Here is an 18046-nt window from a genome sequence, read left to right as displayed (position 1 = left end):
AATTAGAAGATAGTTTCTATAATTTTATTTAAATGTATGTTTATTTATTTGAAATATCAGTTTTAATGCCGCACTGTTCGCAGTAACTTGTCTCAAATATCCAATGAGTCAATATTATGCGTACCTCTGTTTCGGTTTTACAAATTGCTGTTGTTAAATACAGATCTTGAGCATCGTTATATTGTATAACTTTTTTCCATTTTAAATTGGATGTCTTGAAAATGTGCCATTTTGTCATACAAACTATTTAGTTTCCATATGCTATGAAGATGCTGAGTTGATTGTTTTTGTTTGTTTTATGTTATTTAAAGAGTAGATTCATTTATTTTTGTTTTGGTTTTGATTTTATATGCTTGATGATGGTTTTGTGCTATAAATATTTTGCTACAATCAATTCTCCTTAAGGTTTAGAGATGTTTAATTTGAAAATTGTATTTCCTAAATATTCCAATGCTTTTATTTATCTTTTTTTTTTTTGCTACAAATCCAACACATGAACGTGTATTTTATTTGTATGCAGATTTCTTCTCTCTTAATCTAGAACTGTGTATTTGATTTAACTTCATGACTTACTAAGAAATGTTAAAATAAATAATTTACCTCAATGTGTAAATTGAAATACAATATATTTATTTGTATTTACTTCGGGTACTTTCATTAGTTTGTAAATTTAATATAATTTTGTCCTTGGATTGGTTTTCTTGTAAATTTAATTTAATTAATTTATTTAGACGTTGTGAGGGGGTACAAAGTGTGACGTTCAGGCTACGCTTAACTAACAACAAAATTCACATATAACAACAATAAAATGAAAATGTTACAAAAAATATATATGTATATATGTATATATATATATTAATTATAGTTCATGGTGTATGGTAAAAATACAATGTAAATATAGAGATTTTTTGTGTGCATGGTAGTTGCCATTTAACATTTTGTGCTTCTTTTGATGACTTCCCATATAAATAGTTGCACTTATACAATGATGTCTAAATAATAAGTTTGTTTTCGATGCAGGTAAGTTGGATTCGACAAAATTCGTTACGATTACCCAATATTAATTCATTCGAGCAGTTAAAAGACTACTTAAATTAGAGTAGGGCCTTTAAAGTACATTAAAACAGACACTAGTCTATTTTAAAGTTTAGTCAAAAAAGAGAAAGAGCGTTTCTAGGCTGCTTAGTGCTAAGGATGAGTTACATGTTCATTGCTAAGATTTCCCTTTTGCTCCTCGCTCAAATAAATTAATCATAAATAAATAAAATTACAATTTTGTAAATACATAAAATATTTGGCATTTAATTTCGCGAAGCTCTACGAATTGATTTGTTTTCGATTGGTTTCTTTTTAGCACAACAATTTACACAAGTTTAATAAAAATGATTGGAAAATATATAGTTTGGGCTGGGTCTTTGGATGGCAATGCGTTTTTGTTTTTGTAAGCCAGAACAAAAATCTGTCAATCATTCTCATTCTTGTGGAATGCTGTGTGTTATCATATGTTACATATACGTATATATGGGATGATTTTTACATACATCATTTGGCATTGTGTTAGCGTACGAAAATGGCCACAAAAGATAACTTAATTAGTAATCAAAAGTCTTATCGGGGGGCAGGGGAGAACAAATTTTGAAAGAAATTTGATTGCTTTTCATTTTGTTTACATTTATCCATTGGTTTTGGCATTTAACATTATACTTTTATACCTTTATACGTTTGTGCTTATGCTTTTCTCTATATATTTAATACATAGCATGTATCTATGAATTCAAAACTTTCTCGCTAGGCTAAGTATTATAGAGCTTGTTTTAGAGGTGGAGAAACACAGACAATGATGTTCTTGACATTATAAAAAAAACATAATTTTTAAAATGTAAATTTTTATAAACAAAAAATTGCACAACAAATAACTAAAATAAATATATATTAAACGGTAATACATATTGAACATGTTTAAAAAAAAAGATAGCAAAATCATTAATATTCGCCATAGTAGAGCGATGATTTAAAAATATTCATGCATGCATCGCTGTTTCTCCACCGCTATTGTTTATGTTTATATAAAGTTTAATGTTTGTGTTTCTTGTTTGCTTGGTTGTAGAAATATGTTGTTTAGAAAAGTGTCATTTGTTTTTCTCGCTCTGCTAGCATATCAAGTTCATATAAAGTTGACTTCCGCGACATTGCGTGGCTTGTGCTTTAAAAACTTTCCACAAATCCCAAAAGGTGTCGTATCTCAAATACAATTGCTCAGCTTGTTGTCTGTCGTTTGTCTTCTGGTTAAAAGTACTACAAAAGTGTGGTGTTGTCGTGTTGTTGTTCTGTCGTTTTTGCTGCTGTTAAAGTATTGACCTGGGGACGTCGGACATTATCTGCTAAATGCATTTACCCCATTCGCACGCACGCCTTCAGTAATAACGCTCGCAATGCATCCGTTTCGATTTGGTTTGTTAGTACTTCTCATCGTCCGTGATTTCCCTATGGGAGTTCTGTAATTCTCAGGCCTTGTAGTGCTGATTCCTCACCGCACAGCACAGGCTCAGGGCGAAGGTCAGGGAGAGCAGCTCCAGCAGGATAACGGCGGCAGTGACGGCAAAGATGGTGACCCAGTTCTCATAAATTATATCAATCAGCTTGTCAACGCAGCCCTAGAAGAGATGAAAGTGTTATCATTAATCTGTTTATTTATAACGGAGCTTCAATTGCATTTCAGTTTGTTTATAACATAGAAGACATTCCCGGGTTCTTTTCTTACAAACAAAACCCAATCAGACTGAAATTTGAAATGCGTGTTGAATATCAATATTAATTAATACATTTTTATCGTCTCGGCGTCAGCGGGCGTGAATTTTTATTAGCCCAGTTGCTGAAAGCGGAGAGCTTTCAGACTGAGACCGACGAAAAATCAACAAATGCGTAAAGGATTATTAATTTTTATGGCCCGGCCGGCTGCGAAATTATGAATCGGCCACACCTATCAATTGACTTTAATGGGCTTTTTTGGTAATTCTTTGACTCGATGAAAGAGCGCTGAATGAATGCGTAATTTAGGTTTACTATCATGTGACTCAGAGCATTTGTTTCATTCAGAGTATTTCCCTACCTGCTGATAAATGGCAGCGTTCAATGGGCCACCAAATTTCAGACGACGTGACAGTTCGCACTCGTTATCTTTTAGATTATCCTTGCAGCAGGATTCGGGTATATTGTAGAAGACATTCATGGAAGAAACGGCTATCTCCACAATATTTGTGCGATCCACATTATTAAAACGACTCGTGGCCCAATCGCCAGGTCCATCGGCACCGCAGCACTTCAACTGAAAAGAAGATAGTAAATCACATAAATCAGTTTCTTCGTCTGTTTGGAATTAAGTAGTTCTAAATATTTACATTCTTTTGCAGCGTATCGAATGTGACGGTGCGCGAACTCATAGTAGACTGTCCATACTCCTCCTGAACTGAGGACTTGACTGCCGCCCGGACAATGTCATCCAGCTTGTCTTTGTTGTGAAAGGCCCAGGCACCGGCTGCAATTTGTGCCACCATCACGATGAGTATGACACAGAAGAACTGCAAGAGAATTTCAGATTTATGAATGAATGTGAATGGGAAAAAAGGCAGTGGGCGTTGGGTTAATAAACTCGTTGCCATTTAATAAAGACTTATCCACACTGGGAATATTCAGGAACATTTAAATAAGTTATATAAATACATTTTGAACTTCTATACAATTCAATAAGCAGATTTAAAAGGTTTTTTAAGTTATGATCAATGATTATTAAAGTAGACTTAAGATGTTATCTCCCTTTTTCTGAGTGCAGCGATTGGCAGTCTCTCCCAGACATTGTGGGCGAGCCTCCGTTGCAATTATGCGAACGGAGCTGTGTGGGCCACAGTACTGCATCCAGTTTAATTGGAATTCAGAATATCAGACACTGGTACTACCATATAATCTTTTACTCCATTTTTACTTACCGAAACCAGCAGACATTGCGATTCTCGGCAAACGCCCCAGCAGCCAAAGAATGCACCCAGAGTGATCAGTATGCCAATGCCCAGGAAAACGTAGAGAGCTATATGGTAATGATTGTAGGATTGTGTCATGGACAGCATGAACGTGGGATCTGTCAGCATCCAGACGGAGGTGATCACGATGGTCAGGCCAATGAGCTGCAAGCGAAATCAGAGACGATATAAAAAGTTATTTTTAGTATAGACTTTACGCATTTTCTTTGTAAAATTGTACAATTTTAATAAGTTGCATTGGAACACACTGGGAACACGCCTCAATGACGCCATCTGGCAAGGCGGCAATTAAAGTGGGAGGTCTTCCCTCCCCATAGACCCAACTTATGATGTCAGCGTCAAAATTTGTTGCTTTTAATTTAATTAAATTAGGGCAGTACTGTATACATACGTAAAAAATTAATATGAAATCAAGAAACAGGTACAGAAACGAGTTAAGTGCAGATTTAATTTGTTTTTATAACTCACATGTGCTTATCATTTTTATAGAGGGTCAGGACATTGATTCGAACGAGAAGCTGCGACGTTCTTATCACTTCTTCCCACTAACAGCTAACATTTTGCAAACTTTTTGATTTAAAACAATTATATTTTCCTCCTACTTTTGCTATGTAGAAGTTGAATAACTTAACTTATATAGAAATTGAATCACTTAACTCGAATAAAGGCAAGCAAATCATCTATGAAAATGTTGCATTTAAATTTAAGTTCGTGCCGTGAGTGTAAAAATCTAATAAAGCGCTAATGACTTAATAGGTGAGACACACATACACAAGTGTCAGAGTGAGTATGTATATTCACATTCATTAATTATTCAACTAAAATATTCATCTCAGGGAATTTGAGAGTGCGATGAGAACTAATCAAGGGATGCAAACAAGTGGAACTTATTGTAAGGGAAATTATGTAAATTTAAAAGCCACTTACAAACCGAAGGCAAACTGGAAAGAATTTCAAATTAGAATACATATCTTATCTCAATATTTCTTCTCTACCCAAAATTTTTCGTAATTGCCAAGAAATCTAGAGCGTTTCTAGCATCCATGCTACTTGATAAGATTACGCAGCAGATCTTGCAATTACTGAATTTGGTAACTATTTCAGTTTTTACAAGGTCTGCCTACTTAAGAAATCATTTTTGAATTTATGTAGTTTTATTTTCTTAGAGTGTAAAATTTTTAGGCATTATATTTTATGAGGCCGAAAGGGTTAATTCTAGGGTGAGGCTTGTACTTCCGGTAATCGCATTATTTTTGGCGCCCAAACATAAAAAAACATGATATAGCTCCCTAAAGAAAAGTGAGAGTGACTTAACCATCAAAGAGAGCCGCAAAAATTCATGAAAATCGTATGAAGTCCAAGAGGAAGCACCAGAGACCGGCTTTATGCGGGTGGTCCACGAATGAGGAAGCTATAGAAAATGGAAAAGCCCAGTTTGCAGCCGAGTGCGAGTGGGACAAAAAGTGTGCCACACAGAGTGCACGATATGCCGCCCTAAAAGTTCACATGAGTGTGTGTGTGTGTCTGTGTGCGTGAGTGCAGCTAACGGAAAAACTGTTCGTGGAAATGTAATACAATGTTGCACCATCCGAGGGCCGTTTATTGAGTAATAAAAGCGACATAACCAGCAGAGCGAATACTCAGATGAATAACTTTTACAATTTGCAAAGAACAACCTTACAAGTAAGGTCATTGTGCAAATAAAATGTAAAGATAGGAAAATGTAAAATACTCAATAAAAGAATTTTAGAAGGTAACATATTTTGTCAGTACTATCAGTTATTTTCCCTTTTTTTCTTAATATAACCTATTAAATTTCGTATAAAACCACCTTAAAGTTCTGTGAACGTTTTCCACTTTTCTAGAAAACTGACCCCATTTCAAATCAATTCAATTTTTCCGTGTACGAATGAAATCCACACCTTATTTGTAGCTATGTTTGTTTGTTGCAATTTTACGATTCCTGGTACGTACAGACACTCGTACATATCCTGACACCATGTCGCGTGTCCATGACAAACAAACGAGCGGCTAATAAAAGTCCTTCGTTGACCCACTTTTCAGAGCCGAGGCGTCGACAGGCGGAAAACGAGAGAGCTTTGAGAAATTACAACGCGAAAATCGGGTTACAAGAGTGCAGCTGACTCTGCCATATGCATGTCCAGTTGTCGTTATTGTGCCAGAATTAACCGCATCGATTCCAAACTGCAGCCGAGCCGCCAGCAAACACAGTTTGCAAAATACAAACTATAAATGAAAAATGAATGAAGCGCCACTCATGAATAATTGAGTGAAAATAGCACAGCGAATTATGCATGTAGAAGAGACAGAAATAGATACAGGTGACCTTTCCTAAGACAGAATTAGTATTTGCGGAAAAAGGTCAAAGGACCTTCCTATCTGAACTTGATAGGATAAGATAATCAGAATAAAAATAATTTAAATTAATACATATACGCAAGGTATTTAATTATAATGAGTAGAAAGCATAAAATTCACTAACTAAACTTGTAAAAATTTATTGGAATTCGAAGTTAAGTAAGCTTAAAATATTCGAGTTTTTTAGATCGATATTTTTCGACTATTCAAAGTTTAAAAAACTCGTAACTATGCCAAAAAGACCTTAATTTTAATTCGGAAAACTTTCCTATGCTAGTTTTTACCAGGTTAATAAATCTGCATACTCAATTTAAATATAAAAAAAAATAAAATTTTCGTCAATATTTTATGACAATTTTCATGATAAAATATATATATTTTGACAAAATTTCAAAAACCTTTTTTTTCTACTAGACATGGCTAGATAGACTTGGCTGATGATGCTGATCAAGAATATATATGATTTATAGGGTCGCAAATGACTCCTTTACTGCGTAAGACGCTTCTGACTTAAAAATATATAATGTACCATATATAAAAATATCGAAGATTTTCCTTGAGATCTAGAGACTAATTCTATTGTTTTCTCTTAAAAAGTGCTGACTGTAAGTAAATGAATTGCTTTTCGGTGGGTGGCTAGGGGGCACAATGTCTTGTCAGATGGCCAACGGACAGCTTTTTTTGGTCACTGTCAACTTCAATGACGGCAGCGGCAGCGGCGGTGGCGGCATTTTAGCATTTTAGACGCTCGCCAGCGGCCTCCCGGCATCTAAAAATCTGGGATCTTGGATCTCGGCATCATCATGGAACGTCAGCGTCCTCAGAGATCGTGCCGTTTGATCACGATGCCCCACGGCGACGATGAAAATGGAAATGTTTGGAAACCGATGCGCACAGTGGAAAGGAAAATCAAAGGAAACAGAATCGAATTTAAATCATTGCAGGACAGTGGTCACATAGGCATAGTTTTAGAAAGAAGTAATAGAATTGAATAATAGTATATCATATATTTTACGCTAAATAAAAGTTGGTTTTAAGTATACAAGGTCTTAGAAACAATATATCTTTTTGCAAAGTGTATTATGAAGCATAGATTGAGAAATATGTTAATTAATATTTTGATAAATCTTAATATGCATGTTGCCTTATTACCTATTAATCGTTAGTTCAATAAATTGTATTATTTATAACTTCTCATTTGTTAAAAATACACTTAAACCAACAACTGGCAAGCGTAAAGCTATATAAATAAATTTCTGACGCACTTTCAGTCAAAACATCGCTCTAAAAATAGTACAACCGATTAGGGAAAGAACTGCATCACAAACACATCACAGATTCAATCACATCTTGCTGCCTTCTATAAACATCAAACACATACCACTGTGCAACAAACAAAAACAACGAATACTAAGACATCATAGACCAAGAAAAACTACACCGAAAATAAGTAAGATATAAAAAAGATAAGATAAGAACAGATATTAAAAAGAATTATTGTAAAAGATATACAATTTCTCTGTTAAAAAAAACTGATTTTAAGATAATGGTTCTATTCAATTTATCAGAAAGCGTTAAATTAGAGAGGGGTGCCCAATAGTATTTAAATAAAATATATAAACACATTCTTAAATACAAATCGAACAGAGGCTTAAAATTAATATAAATAAAATGTAGCTAAACGGCTTGATAAAAATCCATAAAATAGAAAACCTGACTAGCAAAATATTCGAGTTAGATAAGTTCAAAAGACATTTTTTTCAAATAAATTTTAAAATTCAAATGGTGTTCAGTGTATTCTACGAGCGGACGCATATGTTTTTGTTGTTTTTCGCCCGTATTCGAAAATAGCTTTTGACTAATAAATACTATAGACAGAAATCGAAAAAAGGCAGCAACAATCAACAAACCGAAAACCAAAAAAAAAAATTAAAATCAAAACAACCAGCAGCATAAGCATCAAAAATCTTAAATTTGTTGCCCAAAGGAAAAGCGAAACTGATTTCGCAATAAGTCTTGGGGAAAACAAACACAAACAGACAATAATTGAATGAAACAATTGAGGCGAGCGAGGCGTTGTTGAAAGTCAGAAAGTCAAAAATTGCGTAAAAACACAAATAAACCCCTTTCCAGGGTGCGGTGCCTAATTTAGATCCTTTTTACTGGATACTGGATAAACCCCCACTGAAGTTTGTAAAAATATCAAACGCACGTATACGTTATAAAAATAATAAAAAACAGAAGAAGAAAAAACAGGAAAAGGCAGAAGCCGAAGAAAAACAACTGAACAAACGTGTATAAAAGGGGGAGAGGCGGGAAAAGAAACAGAGTCCGAGAGTGGGGAGGGTGATGCTTCAATATCTGTCTGTGTGGGTGTTGGTGGGTGCGCGGTAGTATGTTTGTGTGTGTGTGTTATCCACTCCTACAACGGAACTTCTATTGTTTATGAGGGATGAGGGAGGTGGAGTAGGAGTCGAGAGCGCTACTCAGCGAAGACAGGAAGAGAGGAGCAAGTGGTGGAGACAGTTTTTACCGATAGATTTAGCTTGAAAATGAATTAACTTTAGCATATCAGTAGAGCAATTAACTCAACTATACATAATCAAAATTAGACAACAATTTGTTATTACATTTAATTCGGTAACTATAAATAAATTTATTAAATTTCATAAAAATGTATTTAATTAAATTAAGAAATTAAGAATTTTAAAATTCTGATCTGATCTGATATTTTTAAAATAATTTTTAATTATTTAATAAACCCGTTTTGATTGTTGTCATCCCTGAGGGAGAAAGAGAGAGCGTAACCGAGAGAACGGTAGGACTCCAAAGGAGCAATTCTCAAAGAGCGTGCGCATGGCTCCTCCCTACCTCCTCCAGCCTCATTGAGTGGGAGGAACAGCGAACCAGGGGCGTAGAAATACACAAAACACAAATACAAGCCCTAACACCCACATACACACACACGCGCGCAGATTGGGGTCCGTGTGTTCCAGTTGTTGTTGTGATCAGGATCAGGATGTGACATACCCAGAATAAAATGTTTATAAGGACCATCAGATATTTGACGCACGAACAGCAGCCGTTGAGACCCATGGTGGATTCGCTGGATTTATTCTTTTCTGCCTTTGGCTTAACTGGTTTTGGTCACCACCTCACCACCGAGATGCTTCTTGTGGCAGGAAAACGGAATTGTACTGCAGTAACTGCAATGCACTTTTTCACTTTCACACCTTCACCGAACACTTTTCGATTGGCGCACTCTATCGTTTCGGATTATTCAGATTTTTCGGAAGCAAAATCTGCGATTTGAGCCGCTGTTTGCGCGATTGGCCGTTGCAGCGAATTATTTAAAAATTTTATTTGTACTCGCGAAGCGTCGCATCCGTTCTTGTGCAGCTAGTGTGACCATACAACATTTTCATAGAAACACAGAAAGTGCGACCAGCTAAGGTTACTCCGGTATATTTGGTATATTTAAAAATGAAAAAATCCCAAAGATACAAAGCGAAGTATCTAACGGATCGAATATGTTTAAATCTGTATTTGCGCTGTTGAAAATTGTTTGTGGGCTTCGCTAGTTTAGCTTACATCCATATTTGAAAATGGAAAAGCTTATAAGGTTATCAACTAGCTTATAAACTTAAAAATAGCTCAAGTTTACAAAAATTTGAAATTTAACATCCCTGTGTTTGTTTAGGTTTACATTTTACACGTGTACATAAACGCTTACAGATTTAAATTCGAATTCCCATGTAGGAAGTAAAATGCATCTGCAGATCTGCTCAAGTTTGTTTTATAATAATTTAACAATATACAATATCAATTATTTAAAATCTGATTTTTTTAGTTAATTCAACATAGGGAGATAGTTAAAATTTGACAGATATTCTTGTAATAAAACTGAAAAAGACATTTAAGTTTGTGTATACTCCTACAGTTTCAAATTAGATCATTAAGAATCTATATTTTGGTTAAATGAAAAGAAACAGAAGACTAATTGAACGTTTGTACATATAATAATTAGATTTTGATAAACATTCAACATTATTTTGAATAATAATATAACAACGAAGTTATGTCGTCGTATTCATAGCTCCATAGCTCCAAATAAATAAAAGCTTTGAAACCAAAAAAAAACTGGATACACCTTCAGTATTTATTTATGTTTATGTTTTATGTAAACGACACATAGATAATATTAGAATAATATAATAACTTCAACATTAATTGGCAACGGTGATGGCTCGGAAATGAACAGTCTGGCAGCACTGTCCCGTTTCGCATAGGCGTCTGGCGCTGCCAGACCCGGTGATATATTTCCATCGTTTCAAAATGACGCTCACCGTCGCGTGGTTTTCTCTTCATTTCGTGTTTGTCTCATCTCTCATTCGCTTCTGTGATTTTCGCTCACGGAGAGCAAAACAAAATCAGAAATACATATCGGGAGAGTGAATAGGAAATTATCCCTACACCGATTCGCGCCAATTCCTTGCGAAAAAATAAAATTCGGTGAAATAAGACTCGAATCAAAGCTAATAATACATTTTTAGCACAAGTGAAAAAGACGGCGTGCTGCCTCCATTTTGTTTTTGTGTTTCGTGCTTGTTTTGTGTGTGTGCGTGTGAGCGAATCGTGCAAGTCGTCCCCAGAATGTGGAGGAGGAAGTATGAAAATATGAATTTAGGCAAGACACTTCATAGACTTCAGCACTGAGCCATGGAACGGGCATCTTCAGAAGAGCCGGGTAAGTAGCGGAGGGCCATGTGCCATGACGCCATCGAGATCTTCGGTGCCTCCGGCAATCGTTGGATCATGTCAGCGCTATTTCCAGTTTACGGCATACGTGTGTTGTGTTTCAGTGTGTGTATGCGTGCACGTGTGCGTGTGCTTGTGTGAGCGAATGGAGAGAAGAAATAAACAATAAAGCGGATCTGCGATTGGGCGTTTTATAAGAAACTCTTCCCCCTTTATCCCCTTGTTTTTTAGCCAGCAGTACCAATGAAGCCAGAAACCTGATATTGGAAGTCGCGAGAAGTCGACCAGGAACGCATGTTGCCAAGTGCATTGAGGCCTACGAAGAGCAGCAGGATTTGGCCTCGCTGGTCACCCTGCTTGAGGAGGTCTCGAAGAACACCGACTTCTCCACGGATCTACGGATATCGCTCGGATATGTAAGTGGATGAGCAGAGTGGGAGTTATTCTAACTAAAGAGAAAATTAAAAGAATTCGATTTCCATTAGAAAATCACTCCTACAAAATTACGTAATTCTTAAAACCTAAATCTAATCGTAAATCACAAGATCCTGAATTAATTGCATATCCCTTGTACAGTATATTGAAGATTTCCTGCGCTTCTGTCTGGCAAACAGCAATGTGCCCCGGCGAACGGCCATCGTGGCCGCCGGAAGAACCCTCCAGTACTGCGGCAAGATCTATGGAGACCGCGTGGAGTACATGTACCAGGTGGTGGAGCATCAGATCGAGGCATTGCTCACATCGCAGCCTCAAAAGGAGCCGGCCGGCGAAAGCAATGGGTAAGTGTATGGAATGGCCAAAGATAAGAGCACTTTGCATGGAGTTTTTGGCGAATAGCGTGGAAGTTCAAAGCCATGTGCTCTGGGCCGGCATGTACATATGTATGTGTGCCGCCATTCCGTCTGCTGTATTGGTTTATCAAGTGCCGAAATACCGCTTATCACTGCTTCTCCTACACCCCCATCTTCGGCTTTATTTACGCCCAATGTCAGTGATCAGTGAACCCGGCTTCGCTTCCCGTTTCCCAGTCACATGTTAATGAATGGTCGCTCTTAGATAAACAAAAACTGAGTGCTTTAAAGCTTAAAGAATGAGCGGAGAGGAAAGTTTTACGATAAGAAAGCAAGTCACATTAGATCATTCATAAATTAAAATTTTATTGATATCGTAGGGAACTTTCTTATTTAAGTAGTGGTATATAATAATATATTAATTTATGTGATCAGAAAAATCTTAAATAAATGTATTCAAAACATGAGATAAGATTCATTGGAATACAAAATTATTTGACCCAAATACATTTTCTGATTAAATTCTTATCAGTTAACCGAGTAATCACCTAAAAGTATAAAAAATAAGATTATTTATTATAAACACTTGCATTGATGCATCCACTAGAAGCCCCAAAAGCTCTCCTTATCTTCTTTTTTTATTAATTAAATTAAAATTAATTAATTAATTACTCTTTAAGTGATATGGGATAATTTTTTAGAACAACATTTTTTAGCAACAAAGAAAATACATTTACGTTCAGTAATTCTTAATAAGTTAATGTTAAAGCCCTATTAGAATATTGCTACAACTTTAATTTCCTCCTTACAGATCAGAGAACACTGCATCGAGACCGGAGGAGCCGCGCAAGCGTCGCGCCAAGAAGCTAACCAAGAAGGAAGTGGATCCCTATTTGCTCACCATGGAACCGCGTCGATTTAGGACCATGTCCCATGAGAAGCGTTTTAATACGACCGGCTTCGTTAAGTGCACGAAGAATCGGACTATAGAATACCTTTACCAGGATCATATGCCGCCCAATCTGTGGCGTCACGCACCCATTGTTGATCCCCAGAACCCATTGGATCTGGATGAAAAGAAACAGTACAAAATGTTTACTTATCATGTGGAGCATCGATACAATACCCTCCTGCCTGACATTCCCTTTGAGCGGTTTAATATGATCAAAGAGTACGTGCACACAATTCAGATGAACACCTCGGAGATCCTTAATGAGCACATGACCACCAAGGATTACCTGGATGAGTGCATAGCGCTGGAGAATGAAATGCTTGCCTCTCGGTACGGCGCCACCGTCAGGACGAGAAGAAGAATGGACAATCAGGGAAAACGGATGCTTGATGAACGCGCCGAAACGAGTATGTCGAAAAGGGCGCGGCTGGAGGAGGATCAGGCCATGGATACGCTTGAAGCAGGGCTTACCGAAGCCATGGAGATACATCAATCAACGCTGAACGACATCGACCAATCAACCGACGAAGCTCAAGTGTCTAGAGATTCTGGTCTTGGCGAAACAATGAATTTAACTCAAGAGATCAGCGCCATTAATTCCACACTGGGCATCAGTCAAGAAGACGGTACCTTTAATGTTAGTCAGGTCGAGGACTCGTCCGTAAGCGTAAACCAGTTGGCGGACTCCGCTATAGGCATTAGCCAAGGGGAGAACTCCTCTCAGATGGAGAACACTTCCCTAAGCGTTAGCCAAAATGAAAACTGTTCGCTGAGTGTTGGTCAAGTGGAAAACCCACCACTGAGTAGCACGTTGGCTTTGAACGAGTCCAGCACATTGGCCATAAACGAGTCAAGTGTCCTTGACAGCACCAGATTGGACTTTCCCCCCGTGAAGGAGGAGGAGCTCTTGCTTTTCGATTTCGGCATCGGCATGGACGATGTCTCAGATTCTCATCATACAGGTAAACCATAAGCAATCCAAAAAGAAACATGCTGACCAAGCGATCTCTTTTTTTAAGGATAAGTTTTTGTTAATCTTTGTGTTGTAGAATTTGGATTACTCACACTTTGGTTTCCCTTTATGTTTTTTTTTTTTTGTTTATTTTGGCACCCTTGATCCCGCCACATGCATCCCTGCATAGTCTCGGCAGGCCAGTCTTTTGAAGATGAAGGTGTTGTTCTTTCAGATTTTGAAGATCAGAGGCAGCGTCGTCAGTTCGAAGAAGCGGTGGTAAATAATGATGCCGCAATGACGGATCTCAACGAGATCAAGGTGGAAGCACAGCCATCAGAGGAGCCAGAGGGAACCTCTCCCATTATTGTGATGCATGCCGAGGAACCTGTGGATGTTCCCAGGGAAGTCTGCTATCCCATGGTGCTGAATATTTTCGGATTTCCGACAAAGCACGTTCGCCGAAAATGTATTTTTAAACTAACCAAGGAGTATGACATATTTAAGAATTCGGTAAATAAACTTTAGTTATTTAATTAAATGTTTTTTAAATATAAATTTAATTCAAAAATAATTTTAGCGCCTGCCCAGCAAACGAGAGGCCGTCCCGAAACCACCTGCAGTACAGAGGACTCTGGTGTTGCGAACCGAAAGGAACCAAGAAAATCAAATGGATGAGATGCCCGGGTCGCCGGAGAGCTTAGAATTTGATTTGGATATGAGTGAGTGAACCTGACATATACTTTCTTATATTATCTTATATTAAACACACCGGAACATTTTCTAGATTTTCTTGGCTTTCGACGGCGACCAACTATGGACTCTGGCTTTGCTATTGATGACATCGCAAATCTGTCAAGGACAATTTCCCCAGACGTTGAATCCTCTAGAAATGCAGTGAATAAAGGCAACACTGAAGGGGATTCTGTTGAAGTGAAGGAAAATGCTCCTAGTGAAGCGGCAAATGCAGAAGCACCATTAGAAACTGCTTCCACTGAACTCGCACCAAAGGAAGCTAATAGTGCAGATGCCACTACTCTTCTTGACGCGACCGAAAACACTGGACTTGAATCCGGATTGGAGGCTACACTAAATGCAGGAATGGACAGCGGGTTAGGAACCACAATGGACACAGAATTAAATGCCACCGATGGCGCACAACTTGACCAGTCATCGTTGGAGACTACAACGCTGCTAGACCAATCCACAATAATTGACGAAGCACCAGTGGCTGCGGATAATATAGATGACAGAATAGACGAAGCAGAAGGCCAGGACAATGATGAGGAAACAAGTCTGGAATTCGACAACGCGGATTTTACTGACTCCAGCACAATGGTGGGTTTGCTTTCATTACCCTTCACTTGTTCAATTAAATTTTCAACCACATCTCTCTATAGATCCGGGACTGGCATATGCGATTGGCACCCACCCTGGAGGCAGCCCATGCGCGGCAGAATTTTGACATCAAAGATTTGGGAACTGAGATTTTGAATGTGTGCAAGGCAGGAGTCAATGGTCAGGCCACGTTAGCCGATGTAATGGCCGACAAGGATCCCAGTATCATGTGTCGCTATATGCTAGCCTCCCTCGTCCTGGTAAGTGACTGGTTTATCGGAAAGAGACTTCAAACTATATACACTTTAATACTATAATTGCAGACAAATCACGGCAACGTATCGTTGCATTTCGAAAATCACGACAAAAGCAAACCCATCGAAATGTCACAGTTTTGCATGCAGCTAAAGAGTATGAAACGTATGGAAATTCATCCCGAGGATGATGTGGGCAACATGAGTGCTGCTTCGACTTCAGCTGCTGCCAAGGCCAAGAGCAAACCGACCAAGCGGTTGTCAACAGAATTGGCGTCTCCTGAGGTGTTTGCAAAAACAGTTCGATTGATACAGCCAGTCCCCAAGATAAGCCAGTCTGCGAATGACACCGACTCGGGAATATCGTCGATGTGCTCCTCACTGACATCGGCGCCCCATGACGACTAGCAGAAGACTGTGTTGTTTGTGTGTTAAATGTTGTAGATTAGTTGTAGATTATAGAGGAGCTTTGTGTAGTTCATCGGCGTCCCAGTAGTGTCTCTCGCTTCAAATAATAACTAACCCCCTTGCACCATTTACAGGCTCGACAGACAATGCACTTTTCCCAGACGTACCGCAAGGTCAAGAGGCTTGGCTAGCGCAAGGCACAGCGAGAGCTTGCCACAAATTTTACATTTAGTTTATGTACAAAGTAATCATAGTTTCGTATTTTAAGCTTTTGACGCAATATTTGTGTGTAATTTAAAGTTAAACAGTATTATTTAAGCTCAATTTTCCTTAACATTTTGATAGAGATCAACATGCATTTCAGTTTCTTTCAATTTATAATTTTCTTAAAAATTTTTATTTCATTATTTTTCTTTTGAAATTTTATTTTCTTTCATATAATTTTCTCAAAATTTCTTTTTTCTTTAAATTTATTTTCCTTTTTAATTTTAACTGTTCTTATAACTTTAACACATTTCGGATTCTTTTTTAGTTTTATTTAAAATGTTCTTTTATTTTCCTTAGAACTTCTAATATTTTTCAACTGTATTATTTTGTATTCTTATTTAATTATGCATTTTGAACAAAAGCAAATTGTGTTTTGGAAATCCATATGAGCTGATAGTACTAAAATCCAGTACCTGATCTCGTATTGTACAAAATTATCAAAAAAGAAAGTTTGTATAGATTTAGTCTGGCTCCATGCACTGTAAATAAGGAGACAGAATAATATATAATAAGAATTAGGTCTACTTATGCATGCGCATGGCGTAGAAATCCAGAGAAGATTGTATATAAATTTATGTATATACATATTTAAGAACCAGAGTGCAAGCATAAAAGTCTATTTACAAATTATGTGCAAGAAATATGTTTTTTCAATAGCCTAAGAGTAGTTTTTAAGGAATAAAACAAAAATTCATGCAATCACTTAACTATATATTTTTAATCAAAGTAGATAGCTTCTATATGCTATTCGGAATCGCTGCTGCCGGACTTGTGCTCCTCCTCCTTTTTCTCCTCAGTCTTGTAGTGGCGATACTCCTTCTTGAGCTCCCACATGTTTTTGTGCGGATTCTTCATGTTGTAATCGCATACATCCTTGAGAATCTCCTTGAGGTAGCTAATCGGCTGATTGGTGATCTTGACGAGATCCTTAATATTGTAGTACTGATGCTTCTCGAAGGCATGGAAAAGCATATCCATCACAGCATTCTTGTCATCGCGAGCCTTCTTGCCCTCGGCCTTCTTTCGCTCCCGATATTCAATCTAAAAACAAAAATACTGGGTTCATTTTCTGTCCTTGACCCTTAAGATAAACAACAATAAAAATTACATTGTGTGCATGATCCTTGACCGGCTTGAAGTTCTGTACGATCTTATCGATGGGCTGCACCCGGCGCTGTGGTTCCGAGGCCTTGCGGATGGACTCCAGCTTCAGCTTCATGTAGCAAGTATCGGCGATCGGACGGCACTCCAGCTTCTGGACAATGCGACCCTCCATGTAGAGCTTCTCGTTGTCCGGTTGGCCAGAAATCATTGACGAGTTCTCCTTGCCGTTGCTGCCAGCGCCTAGATCAGTCGGTGCCATGTGCGAGAACACCCCTAACGTCTGTTTGGTGACCTGCGACACATCCAGCACGTGCTCTGTGGGTATCTTCTCATCCGGATCCAGAGCCAGGACGGAGGGTGTGAGCGAGAGCGAGACCTGGGCCTTCTGGCCGGGGGTCTTGCTGATCCGCAGCTTGCCCACGTCCATATTCGACGGAGCCTTCTCCCATTTCTGTGCAATGTACTTCGGCACCTTGACTAGCCACACGCCACGTCCGGCATTTGACAGATCCAAGTCTTTGTCGATTATTTGAGCTTTATCCTTATCGTCTTTTGACATTTTGTTTTGTTTGCGAAGCGACTTATGGAAATGCAGCAAACAGATTTCCCCGATTTCTGTTGCAGTGTTGCAAATTGCAATCCGCCAATTAGTGTTTGAAAACGTTCGATTTTGTTACAGGTGCAGTCAAAATAAATCAAATAGTTAGTAGTTTAATTAACAAGTTTTAAAGTTTACAAATTATTAACTATTAGTATACACGTAAACAGCAAGTGGAGGCAGAAGATATATGTATATATATATATCAATA

The 18046-nt window shown here is 37.8% G+C and overlaps 3 protein-coding genes across 7 annotated transcripts; 1 reads left to right on the top strand and 2 right to left on the bottom strand.

Moving 5' to 3' along the window:
• Positions 1-22: 22 nt before the first annotated feature.
• On the bottom strand, positions 23-9886 carry Tsp96F (Tetraspanin 96F). The gene is made up of 5 exons (XM_020955823.2): positions 9444-9886; positions 3984-4178; positions 3399-3578; positions 3110-3325; positions 23-2654 (listed from the first exon to the last, which is right to left on the bottom strand). Exons 1-5 carry the CDS (start codon positions 9507-9509, stop codon positions 2505-2507), a joined length of 807 nt encoding a protein of 268 aa, XP_020811482.1. The 5' UTR covers positions 9510-9886; the 3' UTR covers positions 23-2504.
• An 867-nt stretch (positions 9887-10753) lies between these two features.
• On the top strand, positions 10754-16840 carry Cap-H2 (Chromosome associated protein H2). 5 transcript variants are annotated; one of them, XM_020955504.2, is made up of 10 exons: positions 10770-11160; positions 11403-11587; positions 11748-11950; positions 12774-13876; positions 14057-14379; positions 14447-14588; positions 14654-15204; positions 15267-15464; positions 15528-15743; positions 16001-16840. In XM_020955504.2, exons 1-10 carry the CDS (start codon positions 11133-11135, stop codon positions 16055-16057), a joined length of 3006 nt encoding a protein of 1001 aa, XP_020811163.2. In that variant the 5' UTR covers positions 10770-11132; the 3' UTR covers positions 16058-16840. The 5 variants fall into 5 exon arrangements, with proteins under 5 accessions (XP_020811162.2, XP_020811163.2, XP_020811161.2 ...); XM_020955503.2 differs by having other exon boundaries at positions 10754-11160; positions 14102-14379; positions 15528-16012; XM_020955502.2 differs by having other exon boundaries at positions 15528-16012.
• TfIIFbeta (transcription factor TFIIFbeta) lies at positions 16828-17939 on the bottom strand. The gene is made up of 2 exons (XM_020955840.2): positions 17242-17939; positions 16828-17174 (listed from the first exon to the last, which is right to left on the bottom strand). The coding sequence occupies exons 1-2, from the start codon at positions 17794-17796 to the stop codon at positions 16878-16880; spliced, it is 852 nt and encodes a 283-aa protein (XP_020811499.2). The 5' UTR covers positions 17797-17939; the 3' UTR covers positions 16828-16877.
• Positions 17940-18046: the final 107 nt, after the last annotated feature.

This window comes from Drosophila serrata, unplaced genomic scaffold, assembly GCF_035046125.1.
Source record: "Drosophila serrata isolate PLE 108 unplaced genomic scaffold, ASM3504612v1 contig_382, whole genome shotgun sequence".
NCBI classification, from domain to species: domain Eukaryota; kingdom Metazoa; phylum Arthropoda; class Insecta; order Diptera; family Drosophilidae; genus Drosophila; species Drosophila serrata.
Note: the sequence above shows the minus strand (reverse complement) of the source record. Positions and strands in the feature narration are given on the sequence as shown.

Bases quoted from the DNA above. Each gene is read 5' to 3' on its own strand.
- Cap-H2 (XM_020955502.2), top strand. From the start codon at position 11,133: ATGGAACGGGCATCTTCAGAAGAGCCGG. The intron at 11,161-11,402 runs GTAAGTAGCGGA...CTTGTTTTTTAG, and splicing joins GGCATCTTCAGAAGAGCCGG to CCAGCAGTACCAATGAAGCC. The intron at 15,205-15,266 runs GTGGGTTTGCTT...ATCTCTCTATAG, and splicing joins TTACTGACTCCAGCACAATG to ATCCGGGACTGGCATATGCG.
- Tsp96F (XM_020955823.2), bottom strand. From the start codon at position 9,509: ATGGGTCTCAACGGCTGCTGTTCGTGCGTCAAATATCTGATGGTCCTT. The intron at 4,179-9,443 runs GTATGTCACATC...TTTCGCTTGCAG, and splicing joins TTATAAACATTTTATTCTGG to CTCATTGGCCTGACCATCGT. The intron at 3,579-3,983 runs GTAAGTAAAAAT...ATTCTCTTGCAG, and splicing joins CGCAATGTCTGCTGGTTTCG to TTCTTCTGTGTCATACTCAT.
- TfIIFbeta (XM_020955840.2), bottom strand. From the start codon at position 17,796: ATGTCAAAAGACGATAAGGATAAAGCTCAAATAATCGACAAAGACTTG. The intron at 17,175-17,241 runs GTAATTTTTATT...TTTTGTTTTTAG, and splicing joins TCAAGGATCATGCACACAAT to ATTGAATATCGGGAGCGAAA.